The sequence below is a fragment of the Astyanax mexicanus genome, chromosome 4 (assembly GCF_023375975.1).
Source record: "Astyanax mexicanus isolate ESR-SI-001 chromosome 4, AstMex3_surface, whole genome shotgun sequence".
Classification (NCBI taxonomy): Eukaryota; Metazoa; Chordata; class Actinopteri; order Characiformes; family Acestrorhamphidae; genus Astyanax; species Astyanax mexicanus.
The window spans coordinates 28,606,829-28,633,975 of record NC_064411.1 but is presented as its reverse complement, the minus strand read 5'-3'; the positions used below and the strand labels follow the sequence as shown (position 1 = coordinate 28,633,975).

The window sequence follows — 27,147 nt, the reverse complement described above, 5'->3', positions numbered from 1 at the left end:
CCGCGCCTGCTCAAGCTGCACCCGCCGCGCCTGCTCAAGCACCAGCAGCACCCGCCGCGCCTGGTCAAGCACCAGCAGCACCCGCTGCCCCGGCTCCAGCACCAGCAGCTCCCGCTGCTACAGCCTCAGCTCCAGCACCAGCAGCTCCCGCTGCTACAGCCTCAGCTCCAGCACCAGCAGTGCCTGCCACCCACGTGATACCCGCTGCCTTTGACCCTGTGCCCACGGCTCCGGCCGTCTCTGATCCTGTGCCCACTCCTAGAACTTTGTACACCCCCAAGCCAACTCCCAGAACAATGGTTGGTCCCAAGCCCCGTGTTTCCAGGCCTGTCCCGGGGCCTCCTGACTTTGCCCCCAGTACTGTGCCCAGGCTGTCCCCACAGACTTTTGCTGGTCCTGGGCACCCTCTTGTGTTTTTTGTGCCCCTTTCTCTCCCTGTCATGGTCCCCGTGTCTGTGTTTGTTCCTGTTCCTGTCCCCTGTGGTTTTTCTATTCCTGTCCCAGTCACTGTGTTTGTTTCTGTCCCTGTTAATGTCCTCGTCCCTGTTCCCATGTCTAGTCCCGTCCAGTCTCCGTCTCCTGTCCAGTTCCCCATCCAGTCTCCGTCTCCTGCCCAGTTCCCCGTCCAGTCTCCGTCTCCTGTCCAGTTCCCCGTCCAGTCTCCGTCTCCTGTCCAGTTCCCCGTCCAGTCTCCCGTTCTGTCTCCTGTCCAGTCTCCGTTCACTGTCCAGTTCCCTGTTCAGTCTTCAAGCCCTGTCCAGTCTCTGTTCTCTGTCCTGTCTCGGTTTCAGTCCCCGGTCTCGGCTCCTGTTTTCCCCGGCCTGTCCCCGCCGCCGGTCCCCGGGGTTCGTTTTTACGCGCCTCGGGAGCTGCGCGTTTAGGGGGAGGTTTCTGTCATGTCCTGTCTGTTCTCTTGTCTGTATGTTCTCATGTGACCCGGCTCCTCTGTGTTTCATTCCCAGTGTTTTTCCACTCACCTGTGTTCATTTGTAGCTCCGCCCCTTCGTCCCAGGTGTTTCCTGTTTCCTGTGTGTGCACCTCTATTTAAGGTCCGTGTTCCATTTCCCCGGTGTCGATCCTTGTACGTTTATCGTCTGTCAGTGCTCCATGTTTTCCCAAGTTTCCTCAGTCCTGTTTTCAGTAACTCCCTGTGTATTTTGTATTTGTTTTCGTAAATAAATCCCTTTTTGTTTGCATTTGCGTCTGCCTCCGCGTCCTCCCTGCACCCGCACCTGACATACAGGTTCTGTACTGAATCCGGCGGCACATTTGCCACAGATGTGGTAGCTTGGCCTGTAGATCCTGCACATGAATATGTGCCTAAGCTGGCGTCCTAGCTGGTTCCATAAATGCTGAACTGGTGATAAACCTGGCAACCGTGCCAGAATGCAGTATGGTGGGGCTATACTTGAGAAATGCTTGCTGTGTGGGAGAGCATTATCCTGCTGTAAAAAATGCCAGTTGGAAGATCTGACACGAAAGATGGCACATATCTCTCAGCTGTCAGTGTCTCCCTTTTCAGGGCAAGATTAAAGATCTTCATACTCAAACCCAACTGTCATCAGATCCCAGACAGAACCTGGATTTGTCAATAAAGATTATAGGATTCTAGTACGTAGTAGTCCATTTTTCTGCACTAGTTCAGATTAGTTGACTACTAAAAAACTCATTAGAATAATGACACCACTGTAAAAAAAAGTTGTGTCTGTTTCTGTGTTGTAGAGGCATATCTAGCAGTTCCCAATCTCTCACCAAGAGGTACTCTATCCAAAACTAGTGTGGAAAACTAGGCAGTGGGGAGATTATGGTGAATACACCAGCGTATTTCACCATAATCTCTGCTTCAACAGTAATATATGAATATAATATATAGAAAAGTACTATAGTACAATATAGTACTGTACTTTTGAGTTTTGAGGGGTTTTTTTATCGGCAACGTGTGAAATGTAGGCCTGTCACAATAACTACATTATCATCTTATCGTACAATAAATGGACACACCCTCAATAATTGTACTTATTGGGGAGAGTCCATTAATGTGAAACTAAATGTCAACTTTTTAAACGTTTTAAAATGTGAAATTTATTCTATTTTATTTTATTTTTTTAAAGATTTAGGCCTGCCTGTCATGATAATTACACGAATGACAAATCGTATATATATGGAGAAATGTTTGCTGAACTTGGCCAGAATATCAGCTTTGTTTAAAAACAGCAGTTTTATTTTATTTTATATTATTACTATTAGGATGTTTCATAAAAGTAGTATTTCACTCTGCATATTCTTAAAAAAAAATAAAAGTTCACTACTCTATGCTTTGTTAAACTGTGCAATTGTAGTATCACATTAAATCATTATTTTAGTGGAATAAAATGGTAAAATGGTCTTAAATGACAATAATATCGATTATCGCAATAAATCCTGGGACAATATATTGTACACTCAAAATTTGTTACTGTGACAGGCCTGGTCCAATGATAAACACTTCCACTGTTCAACAGTTCTATAGTTTTGACAGCAGTTTTAATGTTTAGCGCAGTTATGAAAACAGCTGTGATTATTAGTGACTCAGTTTTGTGTTCAGTGGATGAATCATTGTTTCTGACGAGGTCTGTTTTTCTCAGCTTGGTTTCAGAGGTGAATTCACTGTATTTTACGTTTCTTTATGGTTCTTTCTTTTCAGTTTTCTCGTTTTACCGTGTATTTTGGAAAGCTGCTGGTGCTGGTTTAATGAGTTAGTGTGTGTTGAGATGTGGTGTGTGTGTGTGTGTTGAGATGAGGTGTGTGTGTGTGTTGAGATGTGGTGTGTGTGTGTGTGTGTTGAGATGAGGTGTGTGTGTGTGTGCTTGAAGAAAAAACGGGGTTAAAGTTCGTTGCTCTGTCAGTGCAGTGGGACTCACAACCATTCATGTGTGTCCAAATCACCATATGTGTATCCCATCAGCAGGTACACTGATGACTCTGTGTGTGTGCATTTGTGTGTGTGGGGGGGGTTGTGTTGTGCCAAGCAGTAGTTTGTGTGTGTGTGTGTGTGTATGGGTGGGATAGTATCTCAATTCTGCAGTTTTAATGATGTGTAATTGTGTGTAAACATCATTACAGAATGCAATTTAAAGCCGGTTTGGGAATATTCTGTTAGAAAATGGCAGCTGCCCTCATTATGGTTAATCTAACATTTTTGAATGAATGACTTTATGTACAAAATGTGAAGAATTAGGAAGAATTCGAAAGCCCTATGAAATCCCTGTATTTGTTAAAACTATGGCTGTTAACATTACCGTGTTATTACATGCAGTTATTCTGGAAACTTTAACGTGTTATCATTTTCTTAGTGCTAATTAATCAGGTGACTTAGCTTTTAGTGATATAATACAACAACGCTTTACTAGTTTTCAGCTTTTCAGTTTATTCTCTCTATCTCACACTCCTGTGGTCACACACAAACACACTCACAGCTAATGACACGTTTTCTCTTTTTAAGCTGTTGAAAGTGTGGAATATGGAGCTACACTAGTGTTTATTTTCTTTACATTTAAACTCTCTGAGTGCATAAAACAGAGTAATTCAGATCATTACAATATTCTAGTGAAAAAACAACAAAACTACCCAGAGATATTATAAAACAATAAAATAAATGGATTTAGTCTGCTAGGTATATATATCGTACTGCAACATTATTACTGTCCCCTTCCCAAAAATACAGTTAAATTACAGCATTAAAAATGTAATCATGATTTTATCTATGATTCATTCACAGAATATTGTTGTGACTAATACAGTTATTTTTAAGGAATTAGCACCAAGAATACAAAGAGTTTCTAACACAGATTATTTTATTTACATTCAAATACTCATTAGCAAAAGCTTAGTCTTAAGGTAATAGGTAATAATAAGGTAATGATTTTAATTGATTGACACCACTACACAAAACATATTTTAAAATGTAGATTTTGGACCCATTTTTTAAAAAAGCATCTTAGCATAAACATAATCTTAGCATGGAAAGAGTGAGAGTAATAAGTGTGAAACTTGCTTGACCATCTAAGAATTGTCTTAGTGCAAAGATGATCACAAGCCATTAAATCAAACTAAACTGCTTGAATTTTTGCACCAGGAGTAAAGGCATAAGGTTATCCAAAAGCAGTGTGTAAAACTGGTGGAGGAGAATAGCCAAGATGCATGAAAACTGTGATTAAAAACCAGGGTTATTCCACCAAATATTGATTTCTGAACTCTTAAAACTCTTATGAATATGAACTTGTTTTCTTTGCATTATTTGAGGTCTGAAAGCTCTGAATCTTTTTTTGTTATTTCAGCAATTTCTAACTTTCTGTGAATAAATGCTCTAAATGACAAAACTTTTATTTGAAATTTTTGAGAAAAGTTGTCTGTAGTTTATAGAATAAAACAACCATGTTAATTTTATTCAAACATATAACTATAGACAGCAAAATCAGAGAAACTGATTTAGAAACTAAAGTGTCTCTTAATTTTTTTTCTTGAGCTGTATGTATGACCTCAAAAATATGTTAATATTTTTGTGCTGCAGGGCTGCCGAGTGTGGCTGTGGGAGGGGGATCAGTACTGGCCCAGTACAGTGGACTCCTGCTCGGGTGGTGTGGTGGTCTTCCGCACAGACTTTGGACAGGTAAACCCAGCCATATTGTGTGTGTTTGTGTGTTTGTGTGTGTGTGTGTGTGTGTTTGCGTGAACGGGAGTAATTGTTTGGAAGTGAGTAGCACAGCATCTGGTGTACACACTCCAGACAAGAAACTCATTAAACAGGTGGGATGGTCTCAGTTTACACACACACACACACACACACACACACACCTGCATTCTCTGCTCTAAGTGTGTGTGGTGTTGCCTAACAGAGGCCGGTCATTAACCATAGTAGCTGTCAGAGTGCATCAAGATACTGAGAGATGAGAAGAATTTAAGAAGCTAGGCTATCGCACACACACACTAACACACAAACACACACACACACACACACACACACATAAACACACACACACACAGAAACACACACATAAAGAGTCACAGCAAATATGACCTTTGTGCTGACTTCATGAAGAGTTATAATTGGTGCAAAAAGTGTACAGCAGTGGTCAGATGGTTTTGAACACTTCCATTTCTTTAGTAGTGCACTGGCAACGCTGCATGGTCCCGGCATGCATGCTTTTCACATTTTACCATCTTAGTAATGCCACTTACTGCCACCCTGCCTGTCACACCTGCAGCCCCAAGCCCCACTTACTAATTTTCTCTTTACTTTACTGCTGAAACTAAGCACTGGTCCAGTCTAAAACTGAACTACAGGCTGGTTGTCATATCAGCTGCCTACCCCTATAAGCTTATGGCATAGGTACTTTGAAAAAGTAATCTGACTACTGATTACTGGTTACCCCTTTAAAAAGTAACTTAGTTACTTTATGGATTGTTTGATTTTAAAAGTAACTAAGTTACTTTTAAATTGCTGCCGCCTCAACATAACAGTTTTGCCAAAACTCACTTTATTGGAAGCTTCGCTCCACCTTTTGTACTTGTTCTGTAAGTGTGCTGCTGCGAATCCAACTGTTTTTGCAAATTTGACATTGTGTTTTTTAAGCTGGGTAGCACTTTGTCGCAGTACAGAGTGAACAACTAAACTTGATATTGATCATCTTTTTCTGATACAAACTCAGAGAAGTGTCTGTATTTCCAGCTAGAAAACACTCATCTCTCTCCTTCTTCCAGTGTGTGTGTGTCGCTGTGTGGGGTTACATGTGGTATAGATGTCACTCACAGAGATGCAAGAATAAAGTTAAAATGTACTGTAAAGAATCTGCAGTAATATTATTATTGTGGTGTGGTTGAGGCCGATTGCAACTATTGTAATTTCCATCAATAAATCAAGAAATGTAAACATCTTTCTCGTCCATCCTTTCAAGGATACAATATCTTTTTACTAAGGAAAATGACAAGAAAAGCAATGCACAGTAACTTGGATAAGTAGCTTTAATCTGATTACTGGATTGAAAATAGTAACACATTAATTTCTCGTGACTGAAAAAAAAATGGTCAGATTAGAGTAAGATCTGAGATCACTGGATGATGTGTATTTGAGTGTCAGATCTCTTCCAGTACCAGATCTCTTTAGTATGGAAGCCACTATACTTAAACAACACAATATTTAAGGGCTTATATAAGAGCTCTGAGTAGCCACTATGATCTGAAGTTTGCCGCATCAAATCCCGAGTCATGTTGCTTTCCATCAGTGGCCGGAGTCTGAGAGAGCACAATTAGCCATGCTCTCGATTTATAGGTAGATGGCCTGCTCTGTCCACATCGCTTCAAAGGTGATGTTAGTCAGCACAGGAGTCTTTTAGCTACTGTATCAGAGCTGGGTCGCTGCGCTTTCCTCCAAACTCAGTACTGGCTACCAGTAATGCTACACCAGCAGCTGTTTAAACAGAGACAGAGTCTGGCTTCACATGTATCAGGGGAGGCATCTTGGGGGCAATACTAGTGATATAGGGGGAGTTGATTGTTTGTTTGGTTTAAAAAAAAAATCATATATTGGAATTATATCCGTCTATAATGTCTACATATGTCTGAGCTGATACTTGCTGATGTATTTGTTGTATGCGTAAAAAGGACCAATTGATGCTGAATAAGCTAATGCAACAGACCGACATTGGCAGTACTACTTTTAAATTCACTGATTTATGTTAGTTTTTATTTAATTTTATTAGTTTCAAATAGACCTATTGTATTATTTAACCTGTTCATTTAAAAAAGAGGGTTTAACGCTGCGAACAGTTATCTAAATAAATGAAAAAATGCTAGATGTTTAAATGTTATATATAATGTGCATTTATACCAGGGTGTCTAGTATCTATATATTCATTTTTATTTCAAATTAAAAAGTCTAACTGGATTTAATGAGCTGCCAATCAAAATATCTGAAATAGAGCTGAAATGGTCATGGTTCAGAACATTTACTTGCTGGGCTGAGTTGAAACCTTTTTGGTGGGTTTAAACAACAGGCCATAAGTTTGACTCACTTTGGATTTTTTTTTAAATACAGTATGAAGAAAAAATAAAAGAAAAAGTTTGCAGAACTGTATTAAATATAGGATTTAAAGACTAAAATTGAATTTGTATTTTTATAAAGAGTTTTTTGTCCTCTTTCATGCTCTCTCTCTCTATCTATTTCTCTCTATATATCTGTTTCTCCTTATATATCTGTTTCTCTCTCTGTATCTCTATCTGTGTCTCTGGTTAGATTATTTCTGGTCCTGAGTTACTTTTCCATGACTGGTCAAACCATAAACACTGGGTTGGGTTGTAACACTCCCTTTACACACACACACACACACACACACACACTGACTTGTGTATACATATAGTGTATTTGCATTCAGATGCTTCAGTAGAGACGAGAAAAATGTCTTGTATCGCAAATGTCTTATTTTACTCTGTCAGTATATTTTATGTATTGTGTGTGTGTGTGTGTGTGTGTGTTTTAGGTCTACACGTATAAGCAGAATGCTCTCAGCAGGCAGAGAGTGTATGAGATGCACAGTAACAGTGTGCACGGAGTGGAGGACATGGCGGCCCTGCAGGATCTGCATGAAGGAGCTATTCTACACAACCTGCACCTGAGATACACACAACACAGCATATACGTGAGTGCGCACACACACACATACACACACGCCTGTGCAACATACCTCACTGTGTACAACATGGAACTCAAATATGTGTCTTAGAGGTCCACTTACTAATTTTCTGCTGGTTTGAAAAAACAATTCATCCCACAAATTACAAAACAAGGTTAAAATAGAAGAACACTACATGGACAAAAAGTATTGGGACATCTGCACTTTCACTCTCCAGGGAAGGCTTTCTACTAGATTTTGAAGCGCTGCTGTGAGGATTTGATTGCCTTCAGCAACAAGAGTGTAAGGTCAGAATGTTGGCTGATCATAACAACCACTGACAGGCTAACCGCTAACAATTTACAGCACACCACACACCGATAACGTTAGCATAGTATAACTGCTAACATTATAGCACACATATTTAGACAGTGTTCCAACTAAAAGAGACTCAAACCACAGACGTTTAGAAGATAAAGCTCCAAACCTGCACGCACAGGTCAGGTGAATGATCTCAGGAGAGTTTCAAGGCACATTCTGCAGACTCTTAAACTCCTAAAAAAAACCTTACAACACACTTAACGTATTTTTTGCACAATAAAGTGCACTTAAAATCCTTAATTATTATTATTATTATTATTTTTAATTGTCAGTGTGTCTTATAATCCAGTGTGCATTATGTATAAATTCTACCAGTCAGGTGCATTAAAGCCAGTCTGCTGAAGTGCAAAATTATACAGGAATTTCAGTTTAGTTCTCCAGCACCGAGACTTGAGCAGCATTAGCCTCTAACGGCTGTTTCCCCATTCAGATGTGAGTATATTGGCCTGTAGCATGCTCCTAACCCCGGCTAGCACTGCTGGAGTAGCATTAGCTTAACCAGCTAACCGCGCTAGCTATTTCCCCTGTCAGAGGCGAGTATTATCAGCCTGTAACCTGCTGCTAACCCCGGCTAGCACTGCTGGAGTAGCATTAGCATTACCAGATAACTGCGCTTGCTATTTCCCTGTTCACAGGGGAGTATTATCAGCCTGTAACCTGCTGCTAACCCCGACTAGCACTGCTGGAGTAGCATTAGCTTCACCCGCTAACCGCGCTCGCTATTTCTCCTTTCAGAGGGGAGTATCAACCTGTAACCTGATCCTAACCCTGGCTAGCACTACTGGAGCGGTTAGCCGCTAATGCTAATCCTCCAGCCTTAGTACTAGAGAAATTTAGGAATCTAAGCTTTCTGTAAATAAAAGGAAACAATTTTTTTTTCAGGAGAGAAATCCATGCAGATTAACATCCAGCGCTTGTTCGACTTTAAAAGAAAGTCTCTTTTTATTACAGTTTTGTTTACTTAGCTTAGCTTTGCTTAGCTTAACTTAGTTAGCTACCTCCCCTACCTCCACAACCCAGCAGTGAAACCTGCTGAATTAGAAGTCCCTTATAGTGTCTCTCATAATACGCCTTATAATTCAGTGTGCCTTATGTATAAAATATTTTTAGTGTGTTTTATAGTGGGAAAATTGTGGTACACACTTGTGTGTGTGGGTGTGTTCATTATAACTGGCTTGTTATATCTTTCTATCACTTAATAAACTGCAGGTACAGTATGTGTGTGCTGAGGGGGTTAATGGGGGGCGGGGTTATATAATCTGAATTTACTCTGGGTTGAATGGAGTGTCATGCTGATGTAATAAGCACTGCTCTGACATTGCAGACATTTCTGCAAATTAGTGGATCATTAATATCACATGACACTCGATAGAAAATCCAATTTAGCTGCAGACAGTTCATTCCGGCTGCTTTGAAGTCTCCCCGCACTGCAGTGTCCTCCACCGGCGTTTATCCTTATCTCTCTGATCTCAGTTCAGTTTTCTCATTATTGAGTCTTTCAGGAGTTTAAAGCAGCGCTGCAGAAGGTTGGGAATTCAGTGACCTCTTTGTTGAGAGTGTGTGTTTTTTCTAATTTTTTTATTTTTCTAATTTTTCTAATGCCAGTTGTGAAAACAGAGCAGCTCCAGCTGTAAAACGTGCACCACTTTCATTGAGCTGTCTCTTATTCTGGATCACAAAGATATCAGTTTACTTTGATGGTCCATGACTGATGCCTTATAAAAGCTCAACTGACATTCACCTAAATGAGTTATGAAATGAATTTTTTGTTTAATTTTAGCATTAGGGTTAGAATTTATGGTTGATTTAAAGTTAAGGTTTTGGTTTACATTGAGAACCATATACGTTCAGCTCAGAGTTCAGTTAATTTAATAGATATTTAGTTTAATGTTAGTTAAATGTTAGGTCAGGATCTATAAGGCATCTATAATGAATGAATGCAAGTAAAGTAAAACTGCTAGATGTTTTTTAACTGTAACTCTTTAACAGTTGTACACTGAAAAAAATGATGCGTAAAATTTACTTTAAAAAAAATCTGCATTTGCTTTTTTTTAAGTAAATTTAATTTCATGTAAATTTAAGTAACTTCAACTCAGTTTCAAGACTTAAATGTTACACAGAGTAAATAAGTGAACTGAAAACCTTACTTAATTTATTTTTGCTGAATCAATCCTTTCTTTTAGTAACCTTTAATTAATTTCTGCATACAATGTTACCTAATTACAAATGCTTATTAATTATTAATTAATTATTTTGCCCACCCCTACAATAAGCGCTATGAAGAGCCACACCTCCTCTACATGGGCATCCAGCCAATTCAGCTGCACCTTCTCGTTGAGCCCCAGATTAGAATGTATGACCTGGTCCAAAAAATGTTAATATTCACTCAGTGCTGCTTGTGGACGTTTAACAGCCTGGTCTTTAACCAGTGGAGCTATGGTTACTGGTTTGTTGTGGAGATGGATGGATTGGTCGGTGTGTGGAGTGTGTCGTTCTGTTTGTGACCTGCATACAAATCCCTGCTATTTACAGTCTGTCTCCCCCTCACTCAAATGGATCATTGTTTTCCAGCCAAGAGTAGTAGATCACAGAGCAGAGGCATGATATAAGAAGCAGGAGGAAGGAGAGAGAGAGAGAATAGAAAGCAGGAGGAAAAGCTGAATGTGATTTTCTTGGGTCCGGTTTCTTCAGCTGTGGTTTTGCTGCTCAGGCCAGCAGGGCTTTGATGCTGGAGTGTAGGGTGTAGGTAAAAGAGTGTGTGTGTGTGTGTGCGTGTGTGTGTATGTGTGTGCGTGTGTGCACGTGCATGTGGGGGATTTTTAAAAACCTTTGAACCCACCTGTCACACACAGAGACTTCAGACTCAACTCAGACTCATGTTTTAAGACTCATAAACAATCATTCTATATTCCATTTTAGGCGTATTAACATTGAAGAAACTTTAAAACGTCTGACAAGCTTCCTTCCTTTATCATAGTAACCATGGTAACCATATTATGTGAGTGCATGCCTCACGCACTAGTACCTCAGATGATGATAACACTATGGCAACCAGCACACCTGCAGCTGCGGCTGTACCCTTTGTGATTACATTTAATTAAAAGAACTATAAGCTACACTTTAAAAAACAGAGGTACGATATGAGTACTTTTTTGTACTTAAAGGTACACTCTTCATAATTGTTCCCTCAAAGGTACAATATTGGTCTTTACAGGGTCAGATTTGTTCCCTCTGAAGTACAAAGTAATTTCTAACAGCAATAAGTACATATTTGTACCATTTAACCAGACAAAGGGTACATTCAGTATTCTGTATCACTGTACTAATAAACAATATATATATTTATTTGCACATTTTTTAATTTGAAAGCCAGACAATTTTGGATTATCAAGTTTTTTAGCCATATTTAGTTGATGATAATGTTTATAATATTTATAATCTTTACTGGCACAAAAAACATGGGTACAAAAAAGGACTTTCACTGAAAAGTACTTTTTTGTACCTCAATATAAGGTACAGCTCCAGCGACAAGCTTTGTACTCTTTTAAGTACAAATCTGTACTTACTTTTCTTAGTGTGTAGAGACGTGAGACTTTTATTTAGAAGAGATTTCAGACTTGTCCAAGTCTCACCCAACAAAGATTGAGACTCATGATCAAAGAATTCAGACTTGACCAAGTCTCACCCCACAAAGACTTGAGACTTGATTTAGACGCATGACCAAAGAATTGAGACCTGACCAAGTCTCACCCCACAAATACTTGAGACTTGACTTGGACTTGTGACCTAATACTTGGACTTAACCAAGTCTCACCCAACAAAGATTTAAGACTGAACTAAGTTTAACCCAACAAAGATGCATGCAAAAACGTGTGGGCACTCTCAAGCTCTGACTGGTTTGTAGCTATAGGCAGGATGTAGGATGTAGTGAGGAATTGTCATGTAACCATTATTAAAAATAAATTCCCTTATTTGTTGGTTTTTCCCAGAGGGGATAGCCTTCAATGCCCTTTTACATTGATAAGCTTTAGGCATTCAACCCTCTTTGTTTTGGGTTTGGAGATGCTTTGTTGCAGTTATCTGGCCCCAACAAATTAGCACTTGTTTTAGGTTTGCTCAGAGTTGTTCAGATCTGAGGGACTGCACCTGAGGGTGCTTTTATATCTAGCTTCAGAACAAAGGACCAAAATCTGAATTGATTAAACCTACTGATTTGTTTGCAATGTGAACAAACTTTTTTCCAGATGGTTTGAGGCTACAGTTACTCATTAAACAATAGAAGAAGAAAAAGTACTGGTGTTGTGTCGAGTCCCCTTCATGTATAGCATATCACACGGCCACATTGTGCTGGTGATTCCTGTATCTACTGTAACTGTAGATTAAGCCTTATCTATGAACAGAAATAAAAGGAATCCAAATGGAATCTGTTACACTCTTTCTACTGTATAACACATGCACTTTAAACCTCAGTGTAAAACCGAAACTAACCGGACAGCATAAATTTCCATAAGTGGTCTTAATTTTTTTATCTAATCTATGTAAATAGCCATGGTATGCAAACCTATAAAATACTTATTTAAGTTAAATTCAAATAAATTGTTTTTCATCATTATTTCTTAAAGAGAAACAAACAAAAATATTTAATCTACAATTATTTAGCATTAAACAGAAACAGGATTTTGGGTAGTAAGATGAGTGTGTGTGTGTGTGTGTGTTTGAGTGTGTGTTTGGCTTTGCTGGCTGTGACCTCATCACTATGGTAGTGAATTAATGATGCACAGGCCTGCTAGTGGTTAATAATTAGCCTGTAATTCTCTGTGCATCGTGAAGCTTTTCACCACACTGCAGAACTGCACACAGGGGATTTAATCAGAATTACAGTGGGCCTTTATTAGTAGCAAAAGATGATTACTTATATATGTGGAGTTTATAGTACAACAACAAATAAAATTTAATTATAATAAAAACAAATAAATAAAAAAAATACATAAAGTTCATAAATCCTGACATTATATCAATCAATCAATCATCGTATATTTAAACTCGGAGTACAATGAGGGTGACCCTCATTTACTATGTACCCCAGACAATACATATAGTCAAAGAAAAAAATATTTTGAAATAAGATATAAAGCAAATAAGAAACAAATAAATGTTTGAAATTCACTATCAGGACTGAAAAAAGCTGGTGTTAGGAACGTGCAGGCCTTGAACATATCACAGTGATAGTATGCCATTTTATCTATAGTTCTAGTTATAGTCAAAATCAGGCAGTTGTTGATAAAGTGCTTGTCCTTCACAGACATGCAGACGAGTTTAAATATGCTATATTATATTTTTTCTCTGAGCTTCATGGTCAAATGATCTGTTTTATTTTATTTATACAAGCTTATAGTATATTGGCCACCAGAAGCAAATATAGGTTAAATAAACAAGGGCCCAATATTGAGCCTTGGAGAACTCCACAAGATTTAACTGTGCTCTTTGTTATAACATTTTAATATATATCATATATGATCTTTTATTCAATTGATATGTTTTCCTAATACACTGGCAGATGAGTGGATAACTGTTCACACTATTCACTTCTTGCCTGTTTATTTTTTCATTAATCCCCCATACTAACAATATAGTGATAGATAAGTCCTGTGACTTTGCAATTAAGAGACCACTTGAGTTTCTGAATCAGTTTCTCTGATTTTGCAATTTATAGGTTTATGTTTGAGTAAAATGAACATTGTTGTTTTATTCTATAAACTACAGACAACATTTCTCACAAATTCTAAATAGAAATATTGTCATTTAGAGCATTTATTTGCAGAAAATGAGAAATGGCTGAAATAATAAAAAAGATGCAGAGCTTTTAGAACTCAAATAATGCAAAGACAACATATTCATAAAGTTTTAAGAGTTAAGACATCAATATTTGGTGAACTAACCCTGAATTTTAATCACAGTTTTCATGCATCTTGGCATGTTCTCCTCCACCAGTCTTACACACTGCTTTTGGATAACTTCCAGAGGTTTACAATTAGGAAAAATCAAAGTAACTCATCATTTTTAAGTGGTCTCTTATTTTTTTCCAGAGCTGAATATTTTCTTTTGTCAAATAAATGTAATTCAGTTTTAAAATGTATATCATCCAAATGATAAAATCTAACTTATCTAATTCAGAATGTGGAATAAATGCAGGCTTGTCATGTATAACGTGTGTATAACGTGAGTCTCAGAGCCATGGTCGTGATGGGGGTCGGTCGTGTCTGGACAGGTTATAGTTATGTAAAGTGTGTGAATTCTGTTCTGCTCATGTGTTCCAGTGGTTAAACACACCTGAACACCTGTCCTTACCCTTCTTAACGCATGACACACACACACACACACGCACACTCCTTCATCACTAAACAGGTTCGTCGCACTCATACAAAAGACATAAATGGAGCCCTATGTTTTTGAAGTGGTAATGGTTTTGTTTAGTTTCCTGTATTTAGTCTCATTCAAAAGAGCTGGTCTTGAGAAATAGTCGTCAAGTTCATATTAATTTACAATATGGCTGCAGCTGTAAAATATTTTAGTAATTGACTACTCTACTGAATTTTTTTTTTTCGATTAATCGAGTAAACGGATAAAACGTTTTTGCTTGGATCAGTTTTATAGTTTTTAATTCATATTGTGCAAAGCAACAAACTGTTAAAAATAGTGTTGTCACAATACCAAAATTATGACTTTCAAAGCAAAAGGGGAAAAGCATGAGAAAAGTCAAAAATACAGAAAAAGGTCGTCAACTAAACAAAAAATAAACTGAGCAAGACAAAAACACGATAGTCGCTATTACAAAAATGGGTCGGTAACGAAAAGGCAAAGTTACAAAAAAAACATGTTATAGAAGAGGTGGAAAGCTAGATTCAATACTCGGCAAAGAGGAGAAGTCAGGTGGGAATAATCAGAAGCTCGGAGAGCGTGAACACTGTAGCTTCACGTGATCAGTGGAGTTAGGGAAGTGCAGTGCGAGTGCATGCTGGGAAGTGGAGTTTTGCTTAGCAAGTTTAGAGTCCGGAGCGGGCAGACTGACAGTGTCAGGACTGACAACATGACTAAATGTCTCAATACCCATACTGAAACTTATATTAACAGAAACAATATGTTTTATTATATTATGTATAGACATAGAGATTAAAAAATGGTCCGGTTTCAGAAAAAAGTTATCATGTGATCTGTATGGGGTGCAAATTCCTTGATAATTTTTTTATCAAGTTCAAATTACTCGAGGAATCGTTTCACCACTAATTTAGAAACAATACTAATGTTTTAGGAGTTCAGAAATCAGTATTTTTTGTGGAATAACCCTGATTTGTAATCACAGCTTTTATGTGTCTTGGCATTCTCTCCACCAGTCTTTCACACTGCTTTTGGGTGAGTTTATGCCACTCCTGGTGCAAAAATTCAAGCAGTTCAGCTTAGTTTGACGGCTTGTGACCATCCATCTTCCTTTTGATTATATTCTAGAGAGGAACTGATCAATTTGAAGTGCTCTCTTATTTCTTCTGTATGTTTTGCTGTGTATCATCATCCCTCTAATGATAATGATCATCCCTCTTTTCTAAGAACAAAAAAAAAACAGTCTACTGAACCTGTTATACTTACACCAACTCAACACATAGCTACCATGTCACTTCCATGGTGGTCTTATAGTGGTCCCTTTTCTTTCCTGATGGATGGATGGATTTAGTACAGCAGGGGTTCTCAGTCCTTGCAACTCATTGGAAACATATTGGAAACATCTGTTGGTTTTCCTAAAACCTGGTCCTGCAGGGTCATATTAATTGCACTTTACACTTTAAATAAAATAAACACTTTAAGCATTTGTGGCTGTAATATAACCATTTTAAAATATATATTTAATAAAAATATTTTAGAGGTAAAAGAAAACATTTAACAACGCATTATGGCAATTTAACACCCTTAGAGTTCTTTAAAATGTTCATGATCTTATACGACTGTCACTTTTAAAACTAAGGAGCCATTAAAGAGTCACTTTTTATGAGTGTAGTTAATAAGTTGAATCAGATGTGCTAAATAAGGGAAAGTGCAACAGTGGGCATGGTGTGTGGTCCTAACAGGATTCTCAGGATTGAGCAGCAACAGATGGGATAAAGTCTAGGGGCTCTATTTTAGATTTTCATTATTTTGCTTTAGAGCACAAAAAGCATATCTTACATGACTGAAAACGTGTAAAAGGCATGTACTAATTCTCCTAATTAATCATATGTGTTAATATTAACCAGTCAGTGTGCCAGTTGTCATCCTCTTTAAGAGGCAGATATGCTCTGACTTTGGCAGGTTCGTATCTTAACAGCGCAGCGCTTTCCACATCTCAGCAGAGGTAACTAAGCTGAGTGTTCATGCTCTGAAGATACACCAGCAGCTTATTTAAAGGAACAGCAATGTTATTTTATTTTTTATTCTGTCTGTTGTTGACCTAAAAGCTGGATTTGTGTGTGTAATGAGTGGAAATGTACGCATGCTGAGGGCGCACAGTGTGCACGGCACTCCTGTATGGCTACGATAGTATTCAGCGGCTGACTGTTGACTGTTGTCAGGGTTTTAATCAGTCAGTGGCGCCAACAAGTTAGAAACATGCCTAAACACACCTCACTCCCACACCACCACGCCCATTAGCGTAGATTTATTCCTAAACTCTGACGCTATTTTATTGGCACGGGTGCAAGATGTGAAAATAGACTGTTGACAGGGTGCAACGAGCATTAGCCTTAGAACTGTGTAGCTACAAAGTAGACCTGTATAGGTTTACCTAGGTAATGGTGTACCTCATAAACTGTTTAATGAATATGTGCAGCAAAAGTGGAAAATTTAGATCCTAGATTTGTCATATCTTTTACCAGATTCGATTAATGTTTCTGGATAATACAATATTCCTACTGAGATATCTCAGAAGGATTTAGACACGGAAAAACTGCATGGAAAATGCAGAAACTGTCGTGAACTGTAGTAAACTGTTGGGGACTGTTGGTTGATATAGCGTATCTTGTGGCGTTCCACAGGGTTTAGCTCTAGGGCCAATGAAACTAATGTTAATAAAGCACACACACATATATGTGCTATTTATCATTCTATTCGTTGCAACTTGGCCCTTCTGTGGCTGATTTTCCCAAGATGCAGACCAGAACAAACCCTGCATCTGCCGTTTTTCATGCTGCTCCCACAACAATGCACTTCTTAGGAACCCATCTCTGTGTCAGTGTTTTCATAATGCCCTGCTATGCCTGTCCACATGACAACCCTGAAAACAGAGATTTTAAAAATGTTCCTATATTCTTAAAGTCCAACAACTACAGTATGTTTCATGTGAATAGGTTTCCAAAACACAGACAGATACCTCAGATACGCAGACACAACGCACGCCGAAAAATGCTGAAAAAGACCATTTAATAAATACCCAATGTGGACGGGTCATGAGTGTCTGTTCTGAGACAGGACAGCTCCACAAACTGACAGATTGAACGGCAAATTGTGCTGATTGGATAATTGGTGGCATGTGGGAGTGATCAATCCTGAACAGAGGTGACATTTGGGCAAATACACACCAGACAACAGGCCCTCTGTCTTTGGTGTGTATGTGTGTGTGTGTGTGTATGCACATGTAGACAAGGGTGTGTTTACAGGGGACAATTACAATGGTGGCATTTGGCTAAATATGGTACAGTTCTGTACAGTTTGAGGTAAGTTTCAGGGTTGTAAGCCTTCTTACAGCTTCCTACAGTTAAAATGATGAAACAGACAAAAAACTGTGCGTGTGTAGTGTCATTTGGTTTTTATAGTCCAATTACTGCAGAACATCTGAGTTTTTTCAAGAATCTGATCAACGCATTTACACAAACCGGTAATCAGATAATAGACAAAAAAACTCACAAAGTCACGATAACATTATTTTGTGTATGACATATCATCCCAGCAATGATTGCGATAAACGATTTTATTGTCCTTTTTAAACCATTTAAATTCCAGTGACAAAATGATTATAGTATAGCATAGCAAAGCAATTATACTTTTTTAAATACAACATTTTCAATAATTGTAGTTTGGAAAATACATATTTTTTATTCACCTACTGCAGTCCACACTGTTTTTATGGAGTCACAGGTATTGGTTAGGGGTGTGACGAGATCACGGACGATATTTCTCATCAGGCTTAAACCTGTCTCGCGGGGCAAAGAAACAGTTAAGTGTGGACTTTTTAAGAGGGATCTGGCAACCCAGTAATGATAGCGATAGAGTATGGTGGAGAGCAGCTCTCAGCAGAAGAGGAAAATTCGGGCATTTGTATAGAAGATGCTTCTGCTACTTTTAAGTTGTATGTCTGGCTGCATTTTGGCTCCAAAGGAAACAATAAACTGTAACAGAGTGACCAACAAGACACAAACCATATATAAATACTGTAAGTAAATCCCACACGTGACTGTTTCATAGGCAGTTGTACTCTGTCTCTGTTTGCAAGCATAGTCTTAATATGGTTCTGCATAGTTAAATTACAAGAAATTTAGGAGAAAAAAAACACAAACCATAGACTTAATATGACTGGTTGTGGTTTGCAATTATTGTTTTTTTTTTTTTTTTTTTTTTTTATTTGCACAGATAGAATGTGACATCAAAAAAAAAATCAAATAAACAAACAAAACAAACAAAAATAACTGTGCAGGGAAAGTAAAAAAAGCCTTAAAGAGGCTTGTACAAGGTACTTTCCCTCCAAGGAAATTATAAAAGAAACACAGAAAAAAGAAAAAATTTGAGAAAAAAAAAAAAGATAATAATAAAATAAAATAATAACAGTAATATATAGTTACTCAATATACATAATTAGAATAATATACACAAATACATATTTACTACTTGGATTGGTTATAATGAGAGTAGATAAGTTTTAAGCTGTTTTTTAAAACTAGTGATGCTATTGCAGATTTTTAAATGAGTTGGTAAGCAGTTCCATATTATGGGCCCTCTGTGCGAAAGTGCAAACTGTCCAATTGATGTTCTAAAAAAAGCAGCACGGAGATTATTAGAGGATCTAGTGGAGTAGTGATGTACTTGAAAGTTATATTGAAAATTATTTTCATAACAATCAGGAAGTAGGTTATTGGTAAAAGAGAAAATAAACTGACATATTTGAAACTGGTTAATTTCATACACATTGAGTATCTGAAGATTTTGAAAAAGTGGGCGAGAGGTTGCACGGTAATTTGCTGAGGTGACCATTCTAACAAATCGCTTCTGAAGAATATGTAAACAGTTAATACTACTTTTGTAAGTGCTAGCCCAAATTATATTACAGTAAGAGAGATATGGATAAATAAGTGCATAATATAGATTAAGAAGAATGTTATATGGTAAAATATATTTGACTCTTCTAATGACACCAACATTTTTAGATATTTTATTAGAAATCATTGAAATATGTTCTTTCCAGCATAATTTGTCATCAATGAGTATACCTAAAAATTTTGTACAATGAACGTGATTTATTATATTACCAGACATGGATATTGGTGGAAGACTATTACTGCTTTTTTTATTTTTAGGACTAAAAAGCATATATGAACTTTTTTTTACATTAAGGGATAATTTGTTCGCTCTAAACCAGTAATCAATGTTTGACAGAGACGAGTTCATAGTTGAAATTAGTTTGTGACCATCTTTATCAGAAAAGAAAATGTTTGTGTCATCAGCAAACAAAACAAAAAATACATCTCTTGCTACCATGTAAAGATCATTTACGTATATTAAAAACAGTAATGGTCCTAGAATTGACCCCTGTGGAATCCCACACTCAATGGGTTTGAGATTAGAGCAAGTGCCCTGCCATGAAACACACTGTTTTCTCTGTGATAAATAGCTTTTAAACCATTCTAGTTCCATATTATGAACACCATAATATTGTAACTTTTTTAACAGGATACTATGATTGACTGTGTCGAATGCTTTGGATAAGTCAAGAAAGACTCCTATTGTTATTTCATTGTTGTCAAAGGCACTGGAGATTTTTTCAATGAGCTGAACCAAGGCCATCGAAGTAGAGTGATTTTCTCGGAAACCATACTGGTGACTGTATAATAGTTTATGCTTATTAAGGTGATAGATTAGTTGGTTGTAGACAAGTTTTTCATAGACTTTGGAAATGCATGGAAGAATGGAAATAGGTCTGTAATTTGAAAATATTGTTGGGTCATCTGATTTGTATATTGGGATAACTTTTGCCAATTTTAATTCATCAGGAAATACCCCCAAACTTAAAGATTGGTTTATGAGGTGAAGTAATGGGTTAGATATGGATGGGAGACATTTTTTTAATAATGTTGGCGAGAACTCGTCTATCCCAGCACCGGTGTTCCTAAGTTTGTTAACAACATTGGTAAGTTCAGTTAATGTTACTGGCCGGAAAGAAAAGGATTTGAGTGCTGGTGGATGGTCTAATTGAGGCAGTGGAGTATCTGGTATTTTGTTAGCTATAGAGGGTCCTACCTGCACAAAAAAATTATTAAATTCATTGGCAATTTCTATATGATTAGTGATAGCTGCATTATGTGTTATAGACTGAAATTCGCTTATATATGTAGTTTGGTTACTCCTATTAGTAAGTTCATTGATAATTTGCCATGTACTCTTCATGTTATTATGGGCTGTTTTAAATTTATTATCATAATACTGTTGTTTAGCTTTTCTAAGGATATGCTGTAGTTTATTTCGAAATGTGGCATATTTTCTGTACATTAATGGGCTGGGGTTTGTCAAGTAGTCTCTGTAAAGCTTGTGTTTTTTACTGATAGCAGTCTTGTGAGCATTGGTAATCCAGGATTTAGAAGGCTTGTTAAGATTTTTTTTTATATATGGAAATGATTGATTAATTCCCTGTTTTATTATGTCTGAAAAAGCCGAGTAGGCATATTGTGCATTATTTTGAGTTTGAACATCATCCCATGAGCAGTTTGCAATGTATTCCCTGAAAATGTTTATGTTGCTATTATTGAAATTTCTCACAGTGATACTTTCTCTGGTTGTGTGTGTAGCTGAAGTTACTATGGAGAAGACTGGAAGATGATCAGAAATATCAGCATATAATATACCATTAATACTGGGAACTGAAATTATATTGGAAAAAATATTATCAATTAATGTTTTGGTATTTGCTGTTATTCTAGTGGGTTTGCTTATTAGGGGAAAAAAGAAGGACGCATTTATCTGATTAATAAAATTATTGTTCTGCTGCTGAAGAAGATCAATATTAAAATCTCCCATCATGTACCCCATTTTATTTTCCTCTGTGATTTTATTTAAAACGTAGGTAAAGAGTTTTTCAAATGTATTGCTATTTAGTTGTGGTGGCCTGTAGATGCAACCAACTATAACATTTTTACTATGTAAAGAATTCTTAAGCTCGATGCACTATATAAGACCTAGAAAAGTAAAATCAATATTTGAGAGAAACCAGTCTGTTAAGTTTGCGTTATATGATTTTGTCAAATAAAACTCTTTTATTGACTCTATTTTTGACGTTTTCTTTAAAATTTTATTTTTAAATCTCGTCTCGTTCTCGTGAACCCAGTATCGTGTCTCGTCTCGTGATATTAGTGTCTCGTCACCCCCCTAGTATTGAAGCATTGGTCATTTAGCATGCCTGGCTAAAAAACTGTTCACTGGTATATATGTGAACAAATATTCAATTGAACACAATAGACGATATCGCGGTTATCAAATATTATTGAGGTAGTGTCCATTTATTGTTCGATAAGTTGATAATGTAATTATTGTGACAGACCTATTTGTAAGTAATCACCCACCCCTAATTATCCCATCAGGGTACTACTAAAAGAAAAATTCACACTGTTCTCAGTTACGAATTATATATCTACTAAAGACAGATTATATCTGTCCAGTATCATTTACTTTACTTTAATCCTGGATATATGGAGATATTTAGAGTGCATTATTATTAGTATCATGACATTCTGGATCATTGGTAAAATTCTTGTATTTTTTAAAATCTCAGTAAGGGATGTGCCATATCATATCATATGCAATAATAAAAATGTAATTTTAATTTTGTTGCAGTAGTGAATAAAAAAAAAAGAATAATAATTGAGTGTTTTGTCATATCGCCAAGAATATCATTATCACGAAAATACCATGAAATATCATGATATTATTTTAGGGCCATATTTTGGGGTCTGTTTTCACTTGTGCACAGACCAAGAAATCCCAGAACACCCCGTTAAAGAGTTAACATGCACTGAGAAATGCCAACCATTACTGAGCTAAAATCCAGCTCACTTTATCAGATCACTTAATCACATTTTTACACCTTAATCCGTTTAAAAGAGAAAATTGGAAGTACATGAATCATTTTAAGTGCAGTAATCTGATTATGAACCGAATTGGGGGCGCATGTAAACACACTGAAGCAAATCTAGACTTTTGCAAGCAACATGTGAGAAAGCTAAATTCCATTGCTTTTACTATACTAAGTTTTTAAGTGTGTGCATGTGTGTGTGTGCGTGTGTGTGTGCATGTATGTATGTATGCGTGTGTGTGTGTGTGAATGTGTGTGTGTGTGTGTTTAAAAATGACCGTGTCTCCTGAAGAAATGTCTTGTGGAATGTTACTCTCACTCAGATCAAATTCCACAGCATTTAAAACACAAAGGACTCCTACTTCCTCCCTCCCTCGCTCTCTCTCTCTCTCTCTCTCTCTTTCTCTCTCTTTCTTCCCCCTTGTTCAGTCTCTCTCCCTCTTTCTCTTCCTTTTTTCCCTCTCTGTCCTACTTCCTCCCTCCCTCGCTCTCTCTCTCTCTCTCTCTCTCTGATTGTAAACAGCTGTGGTCCTTTTTTCTTTAGTAAGGACAAAGAATGGTAGGCTAGCTTACTGTTCTCCTACCCACATCAAACACACACACACACACACACACACACACACACATTAAAACACACACACACACACACACACACACACACACAGACTGCTTACAGGGGGTTAAAATCATGAATCATGTTCTTTTCGTTTCAGACCATTTTCTTCTGTCTCCAGTTGAGGAATATGTGTGTGAGAGTGTATGCTTGTGATGTATGAGTGTGTGTGAGTGTTTAAACATGTGTGACTGTGTTTCTGTGTGTGTGTGTGTGTGTGTGTGAGAGAGACAGAGAGAGAGAGACAGAGAGAGAAACAGCAGGAAATAGCTTGGCTTTAGTTTGGTTTGGAGCCGTAGCTTCTCATATTACAGCTTAGAGTTCACACACACCGCACACACTCTGCAATTAGCCTGTCTGCTGGATACACACTACACTACATGAGGGACCAATACCACATCAGGGAGCTGTAGGCCTGCTTTCTGAATGTGTGCGTGTATGAGTGTGTGTGTTTTTACATGTTAAGTTCCCTATTAATAAAAGTTCCAGGAAACTGCAGCTGTTTTAGGCTGTATTAAAAAGCAGCTGCGCAGAGACATTTGTATCTGGATTTTACTGTTATATATCTTTATTACATTCATTGATAAAAATAAATACACTCAGAAGGAATCGTTCAAATGGCATACATTTTTAATATGTGCTAATTTAATGGTATACAGCTATGTAAAAAATTAGAGACGACCTAAAAAATGATGAGTTTCTTTTTAAGATTTTACCAAATTAAAAACCTGTAGACAGAAGAAGAATAAGAAGAATAAAACCTTTAGCATGTGTGTGTGTGTGTGTGTGTGTTGTTCAGTGTGTCTGGGTTTGCTGGGCTGTCTGCAGAGCAGCACGGTGCCAGTTCAGACTGTGATTTGTTATTTAAAACATGCGGCATCCCAACCGTCATTCAAATGCATTTACATACTGAATTTAAAGTAGGTTACTAGGCCTGCACACACACATACACACAAGCGTGTGTACAGGCATACTTATGTACGGTGGTATGAAAAAGTAATTTGCCCCTTAAGATTTTTGGGTTTGTTCATTTTACTCGGCAAGCGTCGCCTCGCTCTGTCTGGCGTTACACTAATCACAACCAGACCTGATTACTACCAGTCCTGTAGAATTAAGAAAACACTTATATAGAACCTGTCTGACAACATGAAGCAGATAAAAGATCACAAAAATCAACACATTATTATACCCCGATCTAAGGAAATTCAACAACAGATGAGAAAATAAAATCATTGATCATCTGTCTGTTTAGAAAATGTTACAAAGTCATTTCTAAGTCTTTGGGGGTCCAGAGAACCACAGTGAGAGCTATTATTTTTTTACTAATGGAGAAAACATGGAACCTTCCCAGCAGTGACCAGCCGACAAAAATCATTCCAAAAGGACATTAGTGCCAATGAGTGGCTGTGAGTGGCTGTCCCAGTACTTTTGTCCATACTGTGTTTGGGGTATATATATATAGAAAAACATAAAACTTTCAGTGAAATGTAATACATGCACACATTTCATCCTTCAGTTTCACATAACAAACACAAATGCCAATCATACACACACCAACCAAGCATAACTTTATGACCGCCTCCTTGTTTCTACATCCAGTTTAAAAACTCCAGCAGCACTGCTGTGTCTGATCCACTCACTGTTCCAGCACAACACACACTAACACTTAACATCAAATTCATGTTTTTATTTTTTTGCACACTGTATGCCTGCCTATAACGTATGTTCCTCTTTCTTTCTTTCTTTCTTTCTTTCTTTCTTTCTTTCTTTCTTTCTTTCTTTCTTTCTTTCTTTCTGTGTGTTTGTGTGTGTGTGTGTGTGTGTGTAGACATATATTGGGTCTATATTAGCAGCAGTGAACCCGTACCAGTGCATACCGGAGATGTACGATGTTTCGGCGGTGGAGAGATACAGTCGGCATCATCTGGGTGAAATCCCCCCTCACATCTACGCCATCGCTAACGAGTGCTACCGATCTCTGTGGAAACGAAGCAACAACCAGTGTGTGCTCATCAGGTAAAGTGTGAACATATGCATATGTGCACACACATAAACACTTACACACACAGTTTGTTTCTGTTTTAGTTTTTACCTCAGAACAGGTGGTCATTCATATATACATACAGTGGTTGGACAATGAAACTGAAACACCTGTCATTTTAGTGTGGGAGGTTTCATGGCTAAATTGGAGCAGCCTGGTGGCCAATCTTCATTAAATGCACATTGCACCAGTAAGAGCAGAGTGTGAAGGTTCAGTTAGCAGGGTAAGAGCACAGTTCTGCTCTAAATATTGCAATGCACACAACGTTATGGGTGACATACCAGAGTTCAAAAGAGGACAAATTGTTGGTGCACGTCTTGCTGGAGCATCTGTGACCAAGACAGCAAGTCTTTGTGATGTATCAAGAGCCACAGTATCCAGGGTAACATCAGAATACCACCAAGAAGGACCAACCACATCCAACAGGATTAACTGTGGACACTGTAAGAGGAAGCTGTCTGAAATAAGCGTGGAATCAAATTTGAAAATTTATAGCTCACTGTTGACATTTCTATTTATGTGTTGTTATATATTTATTTTTTATGTTTTACTGTTATAGTAGGATAGAGTTCAGTTTGTTAAGGCTCTAACTGTTCTATTATTTTTACATGACTGTTCTTGTATTTTTTTATCATTTATTTGGTTATGTGCACATTGCTGCTACCAAAAAAGCCACTAGATGGCATTACAAAATATATCTTAATTAAATTATTTAAATTTGACCATTAGTGTCTAATGTGGTGTATTACAGATCACTTGTATAACTTTGCATCACTTATAAAAAATCACCTTTTGAAATAAGATATTGTAAATGTGATGAATCAAACCAATGACTGACCATAGACTTATTTAAAACTGGCATAGGCCTCTCTGTTGTAAAACAAAGAAAATCGAGAATCGAATCGAATTGTGACCCTAAAATCAGAAATAAAATCGAATCGAGGATTTAGAGAATCGTGACACCCCTAATAGAAACATTGAGAAACATTATGAGTTTCCCAATTATGGTTCCCAGTTATGAGGCACCCTTGAGTTCATGGGCCTCAGAAAGTTCATGAACATGAAAACACTTTGTTAAATGTTCTTCAATGTTCTTCCCAGTGACCAGCGATCTGAATCCAGTAGAACAGGACAGGATGTGGTTAAACAGGAGTTATGCAGCATGACGGTGCTCCTGAAAAATCTGTAGAATTTTGTGACACAATCATGTTAATATGGAGCAGAATCTCACAGGAATGTTTTTCCAGTGTCTTGTGGAATCAGTGTCATGAGGTATTGAGGCTTAAAGTGCAAGAGGAGGTCCTGCTCAGTATTAGTTTACTCAGTGTAGGGTTTTCTAATAAAATGCTCAGTGTGAGTCTATTTACACTTTTAGATGTTGGAAGAAACTCACAACATTTAGCTGCAATATAACCTCTGTTTTATTTTGGTCATTTTTGTCCTAAAATAGTAAATTGTACATGAATAAACACACTCTTTGTCAAATAAGTGTTTATAAAAATAGTTGCACCCAGAAAGAAGTGTCAGATTGCTGTAATGCTATTAGAATGAAGGATTAAGCGAGGAACCACCAGGAACAATAAATTATACGATGCAGGATACGGGAACTCCCGGTCAAATTTATTAAGCTACCCAGTGCAAAAAACATGTGTAATACTGCAACCTGCTAGAAATCTCAGCGTGGAATTGTAGAGGTTCCTAATGGTGTCCTGCATGAATCCATCCCACGCAGCTCAAATTATTAATGCAATGATATTGGAGTGATTGAGTGATTGTCTAATGAAAGATCTGACCATGGCGTAGTATCTGTGTCTTTGAGGAAAGTTCTTGAGATGGAAGCAGTATGTGGCATTTGACCAACCAGAGCCTTATACAGCTCTGGAAATAAATACACTTTCTGAATCAGTTTCTCTGATTTTGCTATTTATAGGTTTATGTTTGAGTAAAATGAACATTGTTTGTTTTATTCTATAAACTACAGACAACATCTCTCCCAAACTCCAAATAAAAATATTGTCATTTAGCGCATTTATTTTTACATTACGAAAAATGGCTGAAATAACAAAAAAGACGTAGAGCTTTCAGACCTCAAATAATGCAAAGAAAACAA

At 37.4% G+C, this 27,147-nt stretch overlaps 1 protein-coding gene across 1 annotated transcript in view; it reads left to right on the top strand.

Annotated features, from left to right (window-relative positions):
* Window positions 1-27,147, top strand: part of myo10 (myosin X) — a 106,415-nt gene that overhangs the window by 31,735 nt on the left and 47,533 nt on the right. Inside the window, exons 2-4 of the mRNA XM_049476815.1 lie at window positions 4,550-4,648; window positions 7,515-7,673; window positions 24,825-25,012. Of these exons, the coding sequence (XP_049332772.1) occupies window positions 4,550-4,648; window positions 7,515-7,673; window positions 24,825-25,012 (446 nt within the window). The remainder of the gene's footprint in view (window positions 1-4,549; window positions 4,649-7,514; window positions 7,674-24,824; window positions 25,013-27,147) is intronic.